This window comes from Boleophthalmus pectinirostris, unplaced genomic scaffold (assembly GCF_026225935.1).
Source record: "Boleophthalmus pectinirostris isolate CB_2022bp ecotype Guang Dong unplaced genomic scaffold, ASM2622593v1 HiC_scaffold_22, whole genome shotgun sequence".
Taxonomy (NCBI): domain Eukaryota; kingdom Metazoa; phylum Chordata; class Actinopteri; order Gobiiformes; family Gobiidae; genus Boleophthalmus; species Boleophthalmus pectinirostris.
Window position 1 is genome coordinate 28356134 of NW_026571190.1, and position 19569 is coordinate 28375702.

The 19569-nt window shown below is 37.6% G+C and overlaps 1 protein-coding gene across 12 annotated transcripts; it reads right to left on the reverse strand.

The window, feature by feature from the left end:
* Window positions 1-46: 46 nt before the first annotated feature.
* Window positions 47-19553, reverse strand: LOC110165290 (putative methyltransferase NSUN7). 12 transcript variants are annotated; one of them, XM_055158370.1, is made up of 16 exons: window positions 19288-19552; window positions 15299-15379; window positions 13918-13955; window positions 13581-13827; window positions 13380-13511; window positions 12820-13002; window positions 11624-11682; window positions 10745-10887; window positions 10149-10301; window positions 9860-10043; window positions 9116-9329; window positions 8191-8334; window positions 7565-7666; window positions 6978-7095; window positions 5677-5797; window positions 47-2563 (listed from the first exon to the last, which is right to left on the reverse strand). In XM_055158370.1, exons 4-16 carry the CDS (start codon window positions 13603-13605, stop codon window positions 1835-1837), a joined length of 2307 nt encoding a protein of 768 aa, XP_055014345.1. In that variant the 5' UTR covers window positions 13606-13827; window positions 13918-13955; window positions 15299-15379; window positions 19288-19552; the 3' UTR covers window positions 47-1834. The 12 variants fall into 12 exon arrangements, with proteins under 12 accessions (XP_055014345.1, XP_055014342.1, XP_055014339.1 ...); XM_055158367.1 differs by having other exon boundaries at window positions 13581-13845; XM_055158364.1 differs by lacking the exon at window positions 15299-15379.
* Between the last annotated feature and the right edge of the window lie 16 nt (window positions 19554-19569).

The window sequence follows — 19569 nt, forward strand, 5'->3', positions numbered from 1 at the left end:
TCACCTTATTTTTGTCAAATGGCTGATGAAATGTGAATACAATTAGTCTGTATATAATATCATTTTAATGTAACTTTTAGGCTTTCATTTTTGTTATAAGCTATTTTTATTTCTGAATGTCTTTTTTCTATTTTCATGTAATGAGATGCCTTTTTTGAGGATTCACCAAATGGCCAAAGTGTAAAATATTGACGTGTAGATAAGAAAATCCCAGATCACATAGCTGAACGTATTGGCAGTTGGAAATGTTCCCAGTTGTCAGTTATGCTGAGTGTAACTAAGCAAATATCTATGCATTATTTTGACTTAGCAAAAAAGAAGTCCTAAAGAGCCTTGCATGCCCATGGATAGTTACGCAAACTTTACTGAACAGAAATATTTTTTATTTTTATTTATTATATTTTATAAAGATATATAGTATACTGGTTAGTTGGGACAAGTCAAGTCTCGTGTAACATTGTCTCAGTTTTGGTTAACCCACAAACTTTCAACAGTCAACAGAAAAACAAAATTTCTCCATTTGTACAGTGCACTTTGAAGTAGGAGTCCACAGCTGCTCTGAGTGGCGTCGCAATAACAGCTGTGGAAATCTGGTGTTTTGCTGAACTTGACATGCATAATTCACATAATAGAGATATACACCTGCTCACTGGTTTGTACACTTTATCAATGTAACCAACTGTGAGAATAAACAACATTAAAAGCAACAACGTGTGAGGGTCGTAATTCACTTCTATGGTGACATTTGATGTTTTGTTCTTTTTGGTGTGCTGATTGGATATTTAGCAAGATTCTGTTAAAACTAAAGGCATCTGCTTCATCAAAAATAATTATAACACTGCTTAAACTGTCACTTCAGTGGGGAATTCATTTAGACCAGTGTTTCTCAACCTTCTTATCCATAGATATGTTCATGACCCCACATCATTCTCCTACCTCAGACATGTCAGACTCAAGATCATATCAAATATGTATTAGAGCTGGCCCGCCGGCTACAGATAGGCTATAGAGACATTATGTATTTAAAATTTTCTTGTTCTGGACTCAGTGTTTAAGCAAAACTATTATTTTAATAAGAAATGTTATCTCAAAAACATTATCTCAAAAGAAGAGAAAACATGCAGATTTTTCAATAAATATTTAGTTTAGCCCACAACTTAGTCCCAGTTTTTAATTTTGGCCCTCTGTGATTTGAGTTTGACACCCCTGTCCTAATTGATAAGCTACTGCCTTATAAGGAAAATATAATTATTTTTATTGTTAATAAAGATACAGTATTTAATTAATTATCTTGTTTAGACCTCTTCTATAAACCCCTGGAGACCCCCTTGGAATCTTTGGAGACCCAAACTGGGGGTTGGGAACTGGTCTAGACCAGAAAACAATCGCAACAAGAACTCTAGTTTGCACACGTCAAATGCATTTTATCTGCATCTTTGACAATATTTGTAATACATAAGTAAATGCCAAATACTGTCCACAGCTTTTAGTCATTCTTTTGTGTATTTCATTTTTTATGGATAATAATAATAAGAAGAACTGTAATCTCTCCACATTTACAGTAGGTAGTTTGATTTCTCCCATGTTATCTAGGGCTATATGCAGAAGGTAAAAAAGTAAAAGTAAAAATAATCATCAGTCAGTCGTAGCTCTTGTGAGGAGGTGGTGGGTCGCCGCCATGTGTAGAGCCAATCAGGTGAACAGTTTCCTCCAGCGCTGACGATTTTGTGCCTCATCATTCTCTGGTGTTACGACGGGCCATTGGAGGTCATTCTCAAAGACATCAACCCATCACCATGACAACCATGACAATCTTAATTTGCAGTATGGCGCTTTAGCTTTCTTGAGCAGAAACAGAGGTATCACTCTTGATGCTTGTAGCACTGCTTGAAGAGAGAGACTCATGAGGAGGCCCAGAGTTGATAGATTTGACCACTTTGTTGCCAACACGAGGCATAACTTTGACTTCACCTTCTTCTTTCTCTTCGTCAACACCACTTTTATGCAGCTGTTTCTGCCCTGCTTCAGTTCTTGGAGCAGGGCCGGCAGACTCTGGCTGTGTTCTGGCAGGTGTGGACGATCCAGAGGAGGTCTCCGAAGACGTCATAATCAGGGCTGTATTGTCTTTGAGCTTCTTCACGAGGGGGGTAATGAGAGACAGGCGAGCGGAGGCTTTAGCAGAGGACATCAGCGAAAGAGTAAGACGCGGTATTCGCCGAGGTTTTTTTTTGCCCTGGTTCACTTTCTTCTTCTTCACTTTCTTCTTGGCGCCTTTCGATTGACTTTTGGTTTGCTTGGAGTTAGCTTTTCCTTTGTGTCTTTTCCCACCCTTCTTTTTCTTACCAGCCTTGCCACCTTTCTCATTCTTCTCCTCCTCATCTTCCTCAGCTTGGCCATCTTCATCTTCTGCTTCCTGCTCGCTATGGCTCCCGGCTTGTTGATTTTTCTTCCCTTTTGCCTTTTTGCTGGGTTTTGATTGCTCTGGGAGTATTCCACCCAAGAGACCTTTCGCTGCTGCCCTTGCCAATACGTCCTGGACTGTTTCTACTTTAGTGGGATCAGCCTGGAATAAAGGCAAGGACAATTTAAGATTATATGTGGAGATACAATGCATTAAAACTATGTGGCTCATGGGAAACATTGTACCAAGGATATATGAAACAACGGGAAGGGGCAGTAAAGGAAATCACAAGGGACATGGCTGTTTAATTACATGTTTCAGCTGCATACTGTGGCCTTGTACGAGATGCATGTGTGAGGTAAAAGTAAGTCGTGCTTAATTATAAAACTTCAGTTAAGGCAGTATTGAGAAGTTTTATTGACTTTTGTGAGCTTTAAGCCAAGTTATAATGTTGTTACCGCATCAAAAACATACCTAGAGTTGTGTTTTGTCTCATTCACACATTTGAGGAATCCTGCATTATTAGTCTGTGGTAGTTTTCACGTTAACAGCTACCTTTTACCTTTAGTTCAGTAGAGACCGGCAATTCCAGGGCTGAAACCATCCAAATGATTGGTAGTTTAAAAACACAGTGGAGCACTTCCTGTATTACCACATGACATCACAAAGTGGAACAGAGAAGAACTCAGTCTCAATATGCAGGGTTTGTGTGTTAAACATGTGTGAATGAAATAAAACACACTCCAGATATGTTTGTGATGAGGGAACAACATTATTAGCCAGGTGCCACCTAGTGCCTCCGCTCAATTTCATTTCTCTCCAGCTACTAGGTCAGGAATCGAAAGACACTTGATGGTTTGCAAGAACCCTGAAAGTTGTAGACTGCGCACCACCCAATCAGCGAAGAGCTGTGAAGCCAGCAATTACATGGACACCACTGAGTGTTCCAGCACATTACATATGGCCAACCAGATAGCAGCGAGTGGTTAAATAAAAAAGTACCACCCTACCATCAAGCGAACAAATTCTAATGCTGCAAGGTCAGACGGTTTCCACAAAGTGAAACCGGCTGATGAATCAGGCTACAACATTATAACATAGATCAGAATAGTGTAAAATTGCCACTGGTTAATAAATACAAACTTTTAATTGCACTGTCAAAACTAGAGTCTTCAAAGGAAACTTACATTTAGTATCTAGTATTTGACTGAATGCATTACTCCCATTTTAATAGCCAGTATGGTATAAAATATGAGATATGTAAAGGTGCACTACAGAACTTTTCTGGTGGAAAGGGTCCATTTCCTAGGCAGGGGGTCAAAAAAACAAAAACAAAAAGCATTTGGTTAAGAAACCTGGTTAAGAATTGTGATCATGTGCATTGTATTGTTAAAACTGGCTGCTTGTGCAATATTGTTTGTGTTTGTTACACCAGGGTACTATAGTGCAATAGTAGTGGAGTCATTCCATTTTTTAAATATATATATTTTTTTATAATAATACACCCTTATGTATATAGTATTTTATTGTATTTTCTGATATTTAATTAAGTTATGGTAAGTTATACTGAATAATGTGCACTTAAGGGGGGTGGTGCCAGGAGGAGGTATCGCCCGGGGAGTAAATCAGTGTAGGACTGCCACTGGCTCCATTACTTGCTTGTCTCCATAGTATTGCATTAAACCTCTCTCACTGGAGAGAAGCAGAGAGCAGACCCCTCACCCGAAAATTTACACAGAGCACCTTTAAATTATTGGCAGCCACGGTCTTCCTCATATTCTCTGCTCTGAAATCAAAGTTGCCCTCTTCTTCAAACCTGCTAAATGTATCTTCCTTTCTCCCGTAGCTGCTTCTTCTGCCTCACAACATCATCTTTCTTACTCTAGATCATTTAGTGTCCTTAAAAACCTAAACCGAGCTGCCAGGTCTGGCTGTTTATAATGAAACGAGGAAGTGTGCGCCAAGACTGAATATAACGTGATGGATGGGAGCTTGTCAGCGAGTCTTCCGTTTTTGGGCAGTCCTCTATCTTGTGCTAGTAATGAAGATGCCTCTGTCTCCCTTTAATTGTTTAAAGAGATAATAGTATTATTCTGTCTCTGCAGTCTGCCATGTCTAAATTTCACATCAGTTTAAATGGTCCTCTGGCGTAGATTGGCTGGGGCTGAGTGATTCATCTGAGCAGCAGTGAGCCAAGTCCTGAAGTGTAACTCAAAGTGTGACAGCAGCTCTGATTTGGGAGCAGTCAATAATTATACAGAGAAGATGAGACTGGAGATTACTGTGCAGCTACCTGACAGGTGTGCATGTCCTGTCTTTGGTCACTAAGAAGGAGTTCAATTAAAGGGCCCATATGATGCTATTTTCTTTAAATCTAAATGTTATAATGTTGTTTCCTCATCACAAACATACCTGGAGTTGTGTTTTGTTTTATACACACATGTTAAACACACAAACTCTGCATCCAGCATGAGTTTTTCTTTCAAATGGAAAAGACTCCAGAAGTTCTCCACTGTGTTTTGAAACTCCACACACCTTCCCTAAAATCATTTGGATGATTTCAACCCTAGAATTGCCAATCTGTACTGAACTAAAGGTAAAAGGTAACTGTTAACTTAAAAATGACCACTATATGGCATCACAAGGTGGAACAGAGCATTTTGAACTTAGAAGATGTAGACAGACTAATAATAAAGGGTTACTCACATGTGTGAATGAAAGAAAAACACAACTCCAGGTATGTTTTTGAGGAGGTAACAATATTCTAACATGGCTTAAAGCTCACAAGAGTCAATTTTGTGTAATATAGGACGTTTAAGAAGGAGATTTTTATTTTTTAGGGAAAAAAGAAAAAAACACAGGTCAAGTTAGGAGATACTTTAATTGTCGCCAAGAAAAATTATACTATAGAGAGATATTTCCCCATTTTTACTGTATAGTAATGAGATGTTACAGGGGCTTGAGTGTATTTCATCTATATCTTGTCACTTCTTTTATGGAGTATTGGAATAATGCTGCCGTTTTAACTCTGTGTGTGTGTAATTGTGTGTTCGTGCATGTGTGCGTGTGTGCACGTGTGTGTGCGTGTGCAGATAAGCAGAGCGACCTCCCCACAGACAGACAGTAAAAGAGTGCATCCTCAGCACTTTTCTAGAAGGTCTTAGTGCAAAGCAATCACACACACAGACGGATCTCCAGTGTTCTGCATCTGCCAATCTTCACATGTAACATTCATATACATGTTATTTTCTATTACATTTTTTCCAATTTCTCACCTGTCGGGAGAGTCTGGCTATGAAACAGCCGTTAGTGAACTCGGAGGGTTGAAGGCTGAAATACTTGGACTCAGCACTGTCTTCTGACTGGGAATCGTCTGGGAAAATAGGTCCATTCACCCTAAGAAAGAGTAAAAAATGGCAAGGAAGCATTTTAATTCATCATAGTGCCACATTAATTCAACAACAAATACATAAAATAACAGAATTAGAATTAAACAATTCATTATATTAACAACAATACTAGTTATATGTACATTTCCATCAGGTATGACATTTGATCACTGATTTGGGAAATACTATTCTTTATTTAAGGCACTATATTATTTTATTTTCTGATCTGTTATAATGTTGTTTTCTTATCAAAAACAGACCTGGAGTTGTGTTTTGTTTCATTCACATGTTTAACATACAAAGCCTACATACTTAGGCTGAGTTCTTGTTTCACACAGAAAACACTCAAGTGTTCCACGTTGTGATGTCATACGGTAATACAGGAAGTGCTCCACTGTGCTTTAAAACTCCATATACCTTAGAATCATTTGGATGATTTCAGCTCTGGAATTGTCAATTTCTACTAAACAAGAGATAAAAGGTGACTGTTAAACTACCACTTCATGACACCACAAAGTGGAACAGAGCATTTTGAGCTTGGGAGATGCAGATGGACTAATAAAATGTGTGAAAGACACAAAACACAACTCCGGGTATGTTTTTGATGAGGTAACATTTTAACATGGCTTAAAGCTCACAAGAGTCAATTTTGCATAATTTAGGACCTTGAAGAACAACACAATTGTCCACTATAGCAGCTGGCCATGTTTTTCACCAAAAATGCCTACAGTTTAAGTCATGATGAGCTTTTGAATGGCACACACTACATGCACAACACCTCAACAGACAAAACTGCATGCTTATTCAGTAGAAGAACAGTAGTGCATACAGCTATAAGAACCACCCCACTGGCAGCCTTGGGACAAAAGCATAAATTGGTCCCTGCATCCTATCACCAACTTCCTCTATATTGCACATCTGCCCTAATGGACTTTCAGTATCATGATAACAGCTCTCTGCAGACTATACAGTGTGGAGCCAAAACCAAAGACTACGTGACCTTCCTACATTCTTTGGTACTTTGCTTTCACATTTGCATTTGCTAATTAAAAATTGCACTTTTATTTTGAAATCTTAATATTGTATGATTTTGATTTTAATGCTTTATAAATAAGGGTGTGTCTGACTGGTTGGGTTCTATAGAAAAATATATATATATGTGTAATTTGCGTTGAGTGCATGTTTACCTAAAGGGCAGCAGTTTGGGATGAGTGCAGGTTTTCTCTAAAACTCTCTTCACCAGCTGTGCGTTTTCCTCAGGGTACTCTGAGCGTGTGCAATAGACCACAGTCTGGACCTTGGGGACTGCACAATGAACAAAGGGAAAGGAAGTTAATTTGTTGTAAAGGTGGCTACTGAATAACAATGCACTAGTACTGGTGTGTCCAAACAACGGCCTAAGGGCCAAATGTGGCACTCAGACCAGTCAGGCTGCCAGGTAAACTGGCCCATATAATGGTAAGAAGTACTTTTACTGCAATTTTAAAAATCTACTTCGGAAAAGCTATAATAAAATAGTCCATGTGTCCTATTAAGGATCCAACATTGAATAAAGGTCTGGTGGCTCAGTCAAACCTGTTGAAAATGCACAAATTTGAATTATTCACAGTACTGACCACCAGTCTACTAAGGCCCTCCATCTGCCCTCCACTTCATCTGTGTTTCAATAGCTGGCCCTTGCTGAAAAGGTTTGAACACCCCTGCACTAGTATATGTGCATGTATACTACACTTCATTTTTATTTTGGACAGTATTACTCACATGGGTTACTCACATGATAAAGCATGCCCCAGCAGTAATGCTTGTTGACTAATCAGAGAGCTGATTTTAGATTTTGACACTAATCCATGCGACAGGTCTGTAAGAAGTTCCCAGTCTGGAAATGCACACATAAAAATACATACATATTCAAGAGTGAAGGTAAAGGTCCTATAGGACACCTCATCAAAAACATACCTAGTGTTGTGTTTTGTTTCATCCACACATGTTTGAGTAACCTTTATAATTAGTCGGTCTGCATCTCCAAAGCTCAAAATGCTCTCTTTCACCTTGCGATGTCAAGGAGTGATAGTTTTCAAGTCAACAGCTAGTAATTGGAAATTCCAGTGCTAAAATCATCAATTTGCTTTTAGTGAAGGTGCATGAAGTTCAAAAACACACAAAAGCACTTCCTGTATTACCACGACATCATCCTAAATATGCAGGTTTCTGTTTTAATCAAGTGAATGAAACAAAACACAGCTCCGTGTATGTTTTTGATGAGCAGCAACATTATAAAATATATCAGAAAATAGAGTAATATGGGCCCTTTAAGCACAAATATTGTTCTCTTGTGGCTTTGCAAATGTAAATGTTGCTGAAAATAAAATTAAGTATTGTCAAGCTTTTTCTGCTGCATACCTCCATTTTCGCTATGCATGATGGGCACTGGATCATTAAGGGCAGAGGACGAGCACTGAGGTAGTACAAGGATGACCTTTAAATGTTGCACGGTGTTTTCCCATTCGTTCAGCTCAAAGAAGGATTCTGAAAGTATTCTCACATCTAAAAAAAAAGGTAGATTTAAGCCTCTTTTTAAAATATTCAACAGAAAGAAATGTCCAGTAGGCCTGTCACGATAATTATTATATCAAGTGCAATATATGTTTGATAGAATAATATTTATACATTTTTTGGGTCAATGTTTATCTTTGTACTTGTGGTGAACCGTCTGTTTTTTTAAATTCTGCAATAAGATTTTACTTGTAAAGGACTGAAAAAAAATCTTCTGTGACTCATCAGACAAACTCAAGGATGAATTTGTTATTTATTTATTACAGTTTGTGTTTAAACCTTATTATGCCTTTAGAATATTAATGTTAATGTGTTACTGTGTCAGTGGCATAACTTAGCCTCCATATTATCATTTATCGTATATTCATTCTCCATACAACTGTACAACAACTCACCCTTGTGTAACAAATAACCCTATGTCCTGTCAATCATTATATCGTCTTTGCACTGTTTTTCCTTATGACCTCTTGTAAATAACTGTAATATACAGTTTTTATATTACTATATTTCTATTTTTTACTTTACTTGTACTTACCTTGATATAATTAAGCCTTATCTGACACAGTGTCTTGCTATTTTTGCTACTTATTTTTAATTTATTATTATCATTTAGAGTTACCTCTTTGTTATTACATTTATTGTGATGTGTGAGCTACTGTGTCCAAATACTTTCCCTTGTGGATCAATAAAGTTTGTCTAAGTCTATATCTCACAACATTTGTTATCGTGACAGGCCTAATGTCTCAATAAGCGTTTAAAAACAATTACGCACTTTCCAGGTTCATTTGTGTGAGTAGCTCTTTCATCTCTTCTGTCTGTGATGGTGTGTGGTCGGCGCTGCAGATTAACACCTGTCCTGACCGGGCTGCGGTGGCGACTGCCACATGAGCCACTGTCACCGCGGAGAACGACCCCGCCACCAGCACGTCACCGCCATCAAAAAGCAGGGGGCGCAACACGTTCACAGCTACACACAAACTCCTTTCCTGAAGACAAATGTCAACACCACAAATGGACCAGTGCTTTGATAGTAAGCAGTACTGCAGTAAAGAGAATTCATGGAAGCATCAACAACCACAATGCTTTTTATCCAAAATGTGAGCCTATCATGAGTAAAGGTCAAAATAAATTCTCTGCATGTTTATTTATTTATATTTTTCACCAGTAGATGGTAGATGTTAAACCTGCTTCCCCTTCCCTCACTTGTCAGACAGCAGTAACATATATAGCATCTAGTGGTGATATGTGAAACTACACTAAGATGGGGTTGGCTAATCTAACTGCAGATGGTATGTTTAAAAGACATATTATGTATATATGTATTTATTTTGTGAATCTTGGCATAATACTTGATCTAAAACTGCTTGGTAATGGAAATTGGACCACTGACCTGTTCAAAACTACAGAATTGGTAGACCCCGTCTATTCATAGTGGCGAGGGAACACCATTATAACATGGTTAAATGGTCATAAAGGTCTATTTCGAATCATATGTGCCCTGTCATTTACTCTTTACCTGTATGTTCATAATCCGCGCTGTAGTGAGGCTGCTAGTCTGGAGCCAAACATGAAGCTGCTTTGAAAAGACCAGAGTGTCCGAGCAGAGGGGGTCTCTACAGAAGGACAGCTCCTTCAGCTCAGTCATTCTCTTCACTTCACGGAAGCCAGCACTTTGCAAGGCTTCACAAACTTCTTCAGCGCTAATAAAAACAAATATAAAACAAGACATGATGCGTAAATAGTATCCATGAGCAGTTTATGAATTGACAACTTTCAAATGTAGGCACTATGAATACACTGCATACCTGTACATGAGTGTATTAACCCATGCATAAAGGGGGAGTGATTTAGCTTGGTGTTGCTTTGTCCGAACTGGATCAAGTAGGAAGGATGAGACGCTTCGTAGACTCTGTTTGACCCGGAATCGTGCCAAAGAGGCTGCAAGTTTTGTCTTACACCTATAATCATAATCTCAGTCATCTTAAAGGTTCTATATTACACAGAATGGATTCTTGTGAGGTTTAAATCATGTTATAATGCTGTTACCTCATCAAAAACATAACTGGAGTTGTGTTTTGGTTTATTCACACGTTTGAGCAATCCTTTATTATTAGTCTGTCTCCAAACCTCAAAATGCTTTGGTCCATCTTGTGATGTTATGGAACTGTAATTTTCTAGTTAGCATCTACCTTTTACCTTTATTTTTGTAGAAAAACCTAGCGGAGCTCAACCTAAATATGCACGGTTTGTGTGTTAAACATGTGAATGAAACAAAACATAACTCCAGGTATGTTTGTGATGACATTATAAGAACATTATAACATAGATCAGAAAATAGTGTAAAACAAGCCCTTTAAGATAATAATAATGTATTTTCTTCATCCTATGTAGCAAAATTGACCTTTCCAAACTGCTACGAAGATCCTTGACATCCTGATGGCATTCTCCTTTTTCTTCATCTTTGACTGAGAAACTGTGTAGAAAAAACTTTCGTTCCTGGAAGTCACATAGCATTACCATGGCCAGAGAGAGCAAGTCACCAGACTGTTAATAAAAAACAACAACAAATGTTAGTTTGGGTCAGTACCATAAACTGTATAAAGAAGTGGACTAAGTATGTGTGACGTCACCCACAGCATTCAGCTCCAGTCAAATGAAGTTCACAAGGCTAGAAGTTATAGAGGCAAATTTAGAGTCAAGTTCGATATTAGGGATAGGAATTTATTTACGGACAAAATAGCCGAAAAACACCAGGAAAATATATAGCAGGTTAACACGAACATTTTAAGACCAAAACAGTTCACTGCAGCAGTTACAGAGAGAGAAGGGTGAGTTTTTCAATTTAAAGTCAATTGGTGCCAGAGTCAATGGAGTTGAAAGTGCCCCCATGCTTACTTCCTATTTATGTCCATTTATACCGTCTATTGTCAGTACAGCGATCCATTCCCTTCTTAGAATCTCAAATGCTGTGTTTAGAATAGTGGGCATAACAGAGAGGTGCAGGACTTTTGTGGTTGAATAATAAGGTCCTGTCAGACCATACTTTTTCACCCATCACACAATAAAACCACCACTTACACACACATCACATAGTGACAAAGTGGATTTTGCCCATGTATGTGTCATTGCACTGTGTTTTATAGTGTCATTTGCTGCTTTCAGACTTTAACTACACAGTTTGTTATGGATAACCAGACTGAACACTGGCAAACCTGAATACAAACGACCTCTTTATGTACATGTGGTTTGTTAACTGGGAATGCAGACTGAAAGGACTTACAATATTCTGAGAGGTGTGGAAGCAGCTGTCAGTTATCATATACTCCAGCAAATCTTGATCTAAATACAAAACAAGGATTATAAAATATAATATAGCCAGGTTTAATAATAATTAATTTTATAACACATACAATATAGCAGAATATATGAATTACATTTATTACACACTGTTTAGCGTTACCTTCACTGTGTGACCTTTGACCTGTCTCCTCCGCTAGGTGTTAGCTAGGTGGCTAATTTAAGACAATAACGCCAGCTACAGCAGCTAAACAATTTTGAATAATAAATTTAAATATTTTTTCAACTTAAGCATAGCCTATATTAGTTTTTGGCTGTCGAATCATCTGAAGAAGAACACAAAGCCTAGAAAAGTTAAATAAAATTACATCGATGCGACATGTGGCATGATCGGGATGAATCCAGTTTATGGACCGATCCTTCAAAATTAGCAAAAGCTATAAGATAATTTAATATAGTAATAATAATAATAATGGTTACGAAATAGAGAAATACTGGCAAGACACATAGAGAGTAAGTAAATGTGAGATTACATTATCTCAGATAAGCCTATTTTCTATTTTCGAGGCCTACATGCTATCTCAGAAATAATATAGCAAAACATTTTTAAAAAGACATCTAGCAAGACAAGGTCATGATTTCTATTATCTTATTTTTTTCTATTATTTTTCTATTTATTTTACAATTATTTACAGTATTGGTCTGTTTTTATTGCAATCAATAAAAACAGACCCATACAATAATAATATAATAATAGTAATAGTAATAATAGTATAATGTTATTTACTCTGTGTCCCAGTGACTGTGCCTCTTATCACCTCCGTTACAGGCAAATACTTAAGTGAAGTATATATGAGCCAGAATGTGGACTTGTATGAGGAAAATGAAACGTGTAAGTATGTGCCATTTAATCTATTCTGCTGCATTTGAAGTTTTTTTTCACAAATCACTATAGGCGTTGACACATGCTGAGGTGCAAAAGCTTTCATTATAAAGATAAGAATTTCTTAGAGGAGGTAGGGTCCACTGAGCACGAGAGCAGATCAAATTAATTCCTTGTGACAGTATGTTAAGACATCTGTGGTGTTGTGACAGGTTTATACTTCAGCCTATAACAAGCAACCTTAAATGTAACCTATAGCTAAGAGTAAATATAGTAAAATAATTTGACTAATGTACATTTGAGTGTGCTGAAGGCCAGCTGGTAGGCCTGCATCTCTGTGGTCTTGTCTGTGTTTGACGGCAGAGGAGTGTCTGTCTTTTTTCCATAAAGTAGAAGTTGTTGTGTGGTTGGCTTGTCTTCTCGCAGGTGCTGGAATATGGATGCTGCCATCATGAAGGTGTCATCTGATAAAGCAGAGGCTGTAGACAGATTGAATAGGGTTACTTCAGCTATAGGAGAATATAATCTATTCATTCATTTTGTAATACACAAGAGCACCAGTATTGTTTTTCATTGTTGTGTGTTAGCCTTATTCTATAGTCCTGCAGACCTACAGGTAACTGTAACATGAGGCTATGCACCTGTATTTGAGCCACGATACATTTCACCATAATCCCGTCTAATGTGGAGTGTTGATGGGGCAACCTTATTATGCCCGGAAAATTTTATGTGATATCATATCATCAACTTAAAAGCAATTGTAACTTATGTTTTATTTATATTATTGTAAAGGTTTGTTTGGAAACAAATAGCCTACTTCTAAATAACATGAAAGCTTGCGGTAGGTTAACCTCACCGATGGAAGGCTCAGATAAAGAAGGTGGTGGCTCACAGCACAGTGGTTCTTTGTCTTTCTCATTCAGATCCTGAAGAGAAATGGAGCCCTCCTCATTCTCAGAGACACCTTTCACAGTGACGCTTGACTCGTCTACAGAAGATTATACTCATGAGTAAGTAAACACGTCCTGGTGGAATGTAAAAACATAAACCCCCTTACCTTGGTCGTCCATGATGGGAAACATAAAATACTCAAACAAAGTTAATTATTCCCTGTGGTCCACATGTTGGTATTTTATATTTAACATTCTGTCCGGTTATGATGAGCTGACCTGTTTGAGTCCAACTGAACCTGAGCGTGACAAAGGTAAATAAGATGCTCAGCGTCAGCCATGTCTGACATGTGATCCGCGGCTGGGTTCTGAGTGGGTGAGAGCTCCAGGCTGCGCTGGGTAATTGGGCTCCACCTGGGGCAATTAGGTGCTCTGTCAGATACATGGGCATGAATAAATAATGTGTGCTCTCCGACCCTGGGCAAAGGTCCAGCTCTCACTGACCTGCCTCACGCGTCTCCAGGCGAAGGCTGTAACACAGTCTATGGGTAAAACACAGTGAGACAGTGTGGGTCAGATGCACTTTGCAGTCAACACAGAGACTGAGAGGATTAAGAGTCAAAAGTGCAGGGACCACTAGCTTCCAATTAAAGTGAATTAATGTAGAAACACACAGACTGTGGTCTTTTTTGCAACACTCATCAGTGTTTAAATACAAAGTTAAAGTGTGCAGTGCGTTCGATAATGTCCTGTCTGTGCAGAATGAATACATTAAAATATTCAACGCAGCAGTAATTTAAAGGATGCGGCATCTCTCTGTTCACTTCAGACAGTTATGGTAGAGACTATTGCGGATAGGATAACCTGCATATAATGAACAGTTTAAAATTACATAAGGGTCTTACCTACCTTTGTCATAGAAGGTCTTTATGGAAACAGTAACTGCCCCTCTTGTCCTCTCAGATTACAACATGTGCCCTGACCAGTTATCCTATTTTAGGTTATATTTGAATTGGTAAAGGTAAACCCAAACCCATTAAGCACCTCATTGTTTGTTTGAAACGTCATGGTTACAATGTGTAATGCAGTGAGGGCATTGAGGGCATTTCCTTAATGCCAGGGATATTGTATTACAAGTGTTCTTTGGGTCAAACATTTACAGCAGACTGCACAAATGAGCACTTGGACAGATGACCAATATTAAAGTGTAGTGTAGACAAACCATAAGTGATGCAGATGTGTCCTGTGTATTAAGAAAAGACACTGGAGTTAGAGCTACATTTTCATATAAGACCTTGGAGTTACACAGGAGCAAGGAAATTAGACTGACACTGCCCTCTACTGGCTCTCATTGCATTGCAATTCCTCTGATAGTCAACTCTTAAATGGTGAGGCACTACTGGTGAACAGGAAAAAAATCTTAAATTTAGAGATTTGAAACTTCTTCTGTAGTTTACTGACATAAATGCAAGAAATCATATATTACATGTTTTTCCATCATGTAATGTTTTCATATAAAAATGAGGCATTTTATGTTTTTGTTGTCATATTAGATACTAAAAATATACAGAAAGCATTTTGGATATTTTAAACATTTCAGTAAACAAGCTCTGATTGAAAATTTGAAAATGAAATGTATGTAATGTAATAATGTAATACAATAATAATATAATGTAAACAATATAATAAATCAGACTTGAAATTAGACATCAAAAAATTCAGTCCAGAGTAGACGATTTACAATAATATCCTGAGAAATCACTCAAATATGATTACATTATTAACGGTAATAATGTCATATTTTATAACTTATTAAGTACAAATTCTAATTGTTTAACTTAGAATTTCCACTCAACCTGATTGTGTATTTTATATTTTCACCAACCTGATTAATTAAAATCAAATTAAAGGCCAATAGGGGGAGACATTGCAGCTTCTGTTTCCTTAGCATGCAGCACCTGAGGCTCTGTATTGATAAAAGATTTGAAAGTTATAACAGCAGTAGTGACCCATTAATTAGCTTTAGGTTTACACTGTAACTTTGTGCGTAGCCGTACCTGTGACATATGGTTATAAAACATGAGAGGAGGAGCGGTTGTGATTAAAATGGAAAATGAGGTGACTTTTTAAGGCCAAATGAGTCCGGTCTCACTGGGTGAAAGTCCAGCTGCAGAGATTATCCCGTGGCACGCGCGTCATCAGCGTCGCCTCTCCGCAGGGCCCCAGCCGCTCCGCGTGGGTGTTTGTGTGTGTGCTGAACGCTGTTTGTGTGCACTCAATAATCAGCCCCGTTGGAGATGGCGGGTCGTGTGATTGTAAGCCGACCTGGAATTTTCTCAATAAAGGGCTAATCTTCAAGAGAAACTATGCTATGTTTTTTCAGTTAATGTATTTTTTACATTTTCATAATCGATCAGTTTTGTGGAAATCAGCTTGCCCCATTTTTGTCTCTGTGTGTTATAAAAGGCACCTGTCTCAATGACCAGACACGGATCAGACTGTGGCTCTACATTTTACCCCTCTATTTGCAATCAAGCACTTAAGTAGCAAAGTTTTCCATAAGATTTTGCAACTGTTCGGATTTGGTTGCTTTGAGTCACAAGCGCATTAAAGAGGTTTTCAGTGATGGTGGGTGTTACGGCTCCATGTTCTGTGGCTAAGGTCAGGGCTCCGGTCCACTCTCCGGTCCATCTCATTTACATTTAAAGGTCCCATATTACGCAAAATTTACTCTTCTGAACTTCATGTTATAATGCTATTACCTCATCAAAAACATACCTGAAGTTGTGTTTTGTTTCATTCACACATGTTTGAGTAATCTTTTATTATTAGTTTGCTCAAAATACTCTGTTCCACGTAGTGCAGTAATTTTCGAGTTAACAGCTACTTTATAATTCAGTAGATTGGCACTGGGGCTGAAATGATCCAAATCATTCTAGTGAAGGTGTATGGAGTTTAAAAACACAGTGGAGCACTTCCTGTATTACCACATGACATCACAAGGGTTTGTTTCGCAAGTGAGTGTTTCTCATTTGAGAGAAGAACTCTGCTTAAATAGGCAGGATTGGTGTTAAATATGTGTGAATAAAACAAAACACAACTCCAGGTAGGGGTGTGTAAAAATATACTGATATATCGTATCGTTCAGTGTGATGATACAGTACTGATTGGGCTGCTGTATTGATATATTGCCAAGAGTATTTTTTAAATATATTTTACTAAATTATTTTGTTACAGCACTACAGTTTTGTTGCTTGTTTAGAGGAAGGAAACTAGTTTATGCAGCACATTTGACATTTTCACTGTTTTGATGATTAAATATTTCATATGAAGAAGTGGTTTAACAAAGACTTTTAGTATTTAGCCTTTATTTTTTACTGAACTGTATGGAATCGATTTGAAAAGCTCACTGTATCGAGATATATATCGTATCGTGGCCTATGTATTGAGGTTTGTATCGTATTGAGGTTTGTATTTGTAACTTCTTAATGATACTCAGCCCTAACTACAGGCATGTTTTTGATGGGGAAACAACATTATAATATAGATCAGAAAATAGTGTAATATTGGCCCTTTAAAAGAGTCATGGATAACATTATTTGCCTTTTGCTTAGACAGGGGTTGCATGACTTTGGAATAAAAGATCTAAGTTTTGTGATTGCGACTGGATTTACAATAGGCCTAAAGGATTCTGTGCACATTGTAAACAACCCCAGGAGCTTTAACATTGAAGAAAAGCTGAAATACAAACAGACTAATAGAAGAATCCTGCTAATTTCAGAACTTGTTTATAAATAAAACGGGTACAGTTATCTTTAAAGGTATACCATGTACCTTTCCTGGTGAAGGGTCTGCCAGCTGTGGAGATGTTATTGCTAGTCTTGAATGTTCCATGATATGACATTAAACAGCCATACTTTACATTTATTAAATTATAGTTGGTTTTATAGTTCAAAAATACCTAGAAAAACAGGCATTCTGACTGTGAGTGGGATTGCCTCTCCACAGATCTGACCTGTAACTTGGCCTGTTGGTCCATACTGTGAAACATTCCAGACAAACATGGAGAAAAGCATCTGACTGACCCTCCAAGAGAAAAGTTACACAGTGCAGCTTTAAGATATTTTTGTATAGGCTAAAAAGATGGGATATTTTGTTATTTCCAGAGGACAGATTTTTGAGATTACAGTTGTTTTTTTTAGCTGGTTCACACATATATCCAGTTCTAAATTCAGTTCACCACATGGTACAATGGTAATGTGATCCTAGTTTTCCTTCTTTCTCAGCTTCCGTGCAGTATGTGTGAGAGCTTGATTGGGCCCACTTGTAGCAGGTGAATGGATACAGTGGCCTTTGCCTTTGTGTATCATTGTCAGGCGCTTGGTGTCTGAGCGGCGCATTTCCTGGGAATCTCTTTGCTGCGTGTCTCAGATCTCCCTTTCTATTGTGTAGCAACCAGGGCAGGGTCTGACGCGAGCTGCTTTCTGTGCGGAGTTAGCTTTTGTTTAGGGCCCATGAAAAGATTTGCAAGTGCACATAGGTTTAATAGAGTGATATTTCAATACATAAAACCATAAAGTGCTATAAATCATTTTTCAAATACTCCTTAATGTGTCCTAATGGGTGTAGTTTTTTATACAAATGTAATAAATTATTATCATCATGATTATTAAGACAACATGTCAACACAGTTATTAAGATAATCACGTTAAAGTATGTGTGAGAGACTTGTTTAAGCGTGCAAATCAGCTCACTTGTTGTAGCTCCAACCAAGTCAGCTCTTCCTGGTCAGATTGTGTTAGAATAAAGATCAGATTAAGTGTTTAACTTGAGTAACAGAGCTTTAGACAGAGCAGTGCTGTCAGTTAGCTTTATCTTTTTTGAAATACTCTTAAATGTTCATTCTTCCGTGTCATTCCTAGGTGTAGCCTTTTATTCAAAAACCATGTCATAATGATTAAGACGATCACATTAAAGGAACATTGTTGGCTCTAACTTTTCTGGTGAAGGGTCTGTCATCTGCTGGTTGAATGTTCCAGGACAAGGCATTAAACTTATCTCCATGGAGATTTCAGAAGCACTAGTAGTTGTAGATCATTTCTGTTCATAGTTATAATGCATGTTTTTAAGGCACTGTGGTGGAATAAAACACCTGTAATGATATGTATTATAGATATATGTTTAATGTCACACTGTCGAAGATTAAAGGCAAAGCGGAACATATCTCCATGGAGACATGTGCCTTCAAATATAACATACACATACAGTATATGACAATGTTCATATCCATTAATTTTCAGATCCTCTAACAGTTTTAAAGCGCACTATGTTGCTACAGAGAAATATTGCGATAAACTATTATATTGAAACTACTTTGTGCCACTGACTAATCAAAGCAAGATAATTTCACAACTGAAGGATTTTACACAAGATAATTTCAGTGAACCAGTTTTTTTAAAATATGCAGTGTCATTAAAAGGCAATGGCTGCAATAGGAAAATAGCAGAAGGAACCAATAATCACCGGAGAAAATGATTATATGTATTTAACTCTCTAAAGGTCAAGTCATACGTAACAATGACAAAAGGTAAATTGTACACACAATAAGTAAAAGCCCAGAAATATATTGTTTTAGCTTTCACATATTTACCACAGTGACACAATGCACACATTAGCAAACATAGATAAAACAGTTTTAACTCAAGAAAAAATACAAAATGAATTTAAACAACACATTTTCAGGAGCTTGTGATCAATATGAGCATTCATGACATTGTTTAGGTGTTTTGTTTTGTTCTTTCAAAAGGTGAAAAACTGTTTGCTAATAATTTTACGTGTGAAAGACTTGTTTAAGCACACAAATCATCATCTCACCTGTTGTAACTCCAAACAAATCCACTCTGTCTTGTCAGATGGTGTTAAAATACAGCTCAGATTAAGTCTAATTTGAGTAACAGAGCTTTTAACAGAGCAGTGCTTTCTGTTAGCTTCACTCCAGGAAGTGTTGATGACATCTGCTGTCAATAGAGATTAACAACTGAATGCAGAAGTGAATAAGGTTTGTTAAAATAAGCATTAACTGAACCACATTGAGCAACTTGTTCAACTGACTTGGCCTCCTCCCTGGCCGAGTTCAGTTGCTGTGTGTTGAAACTT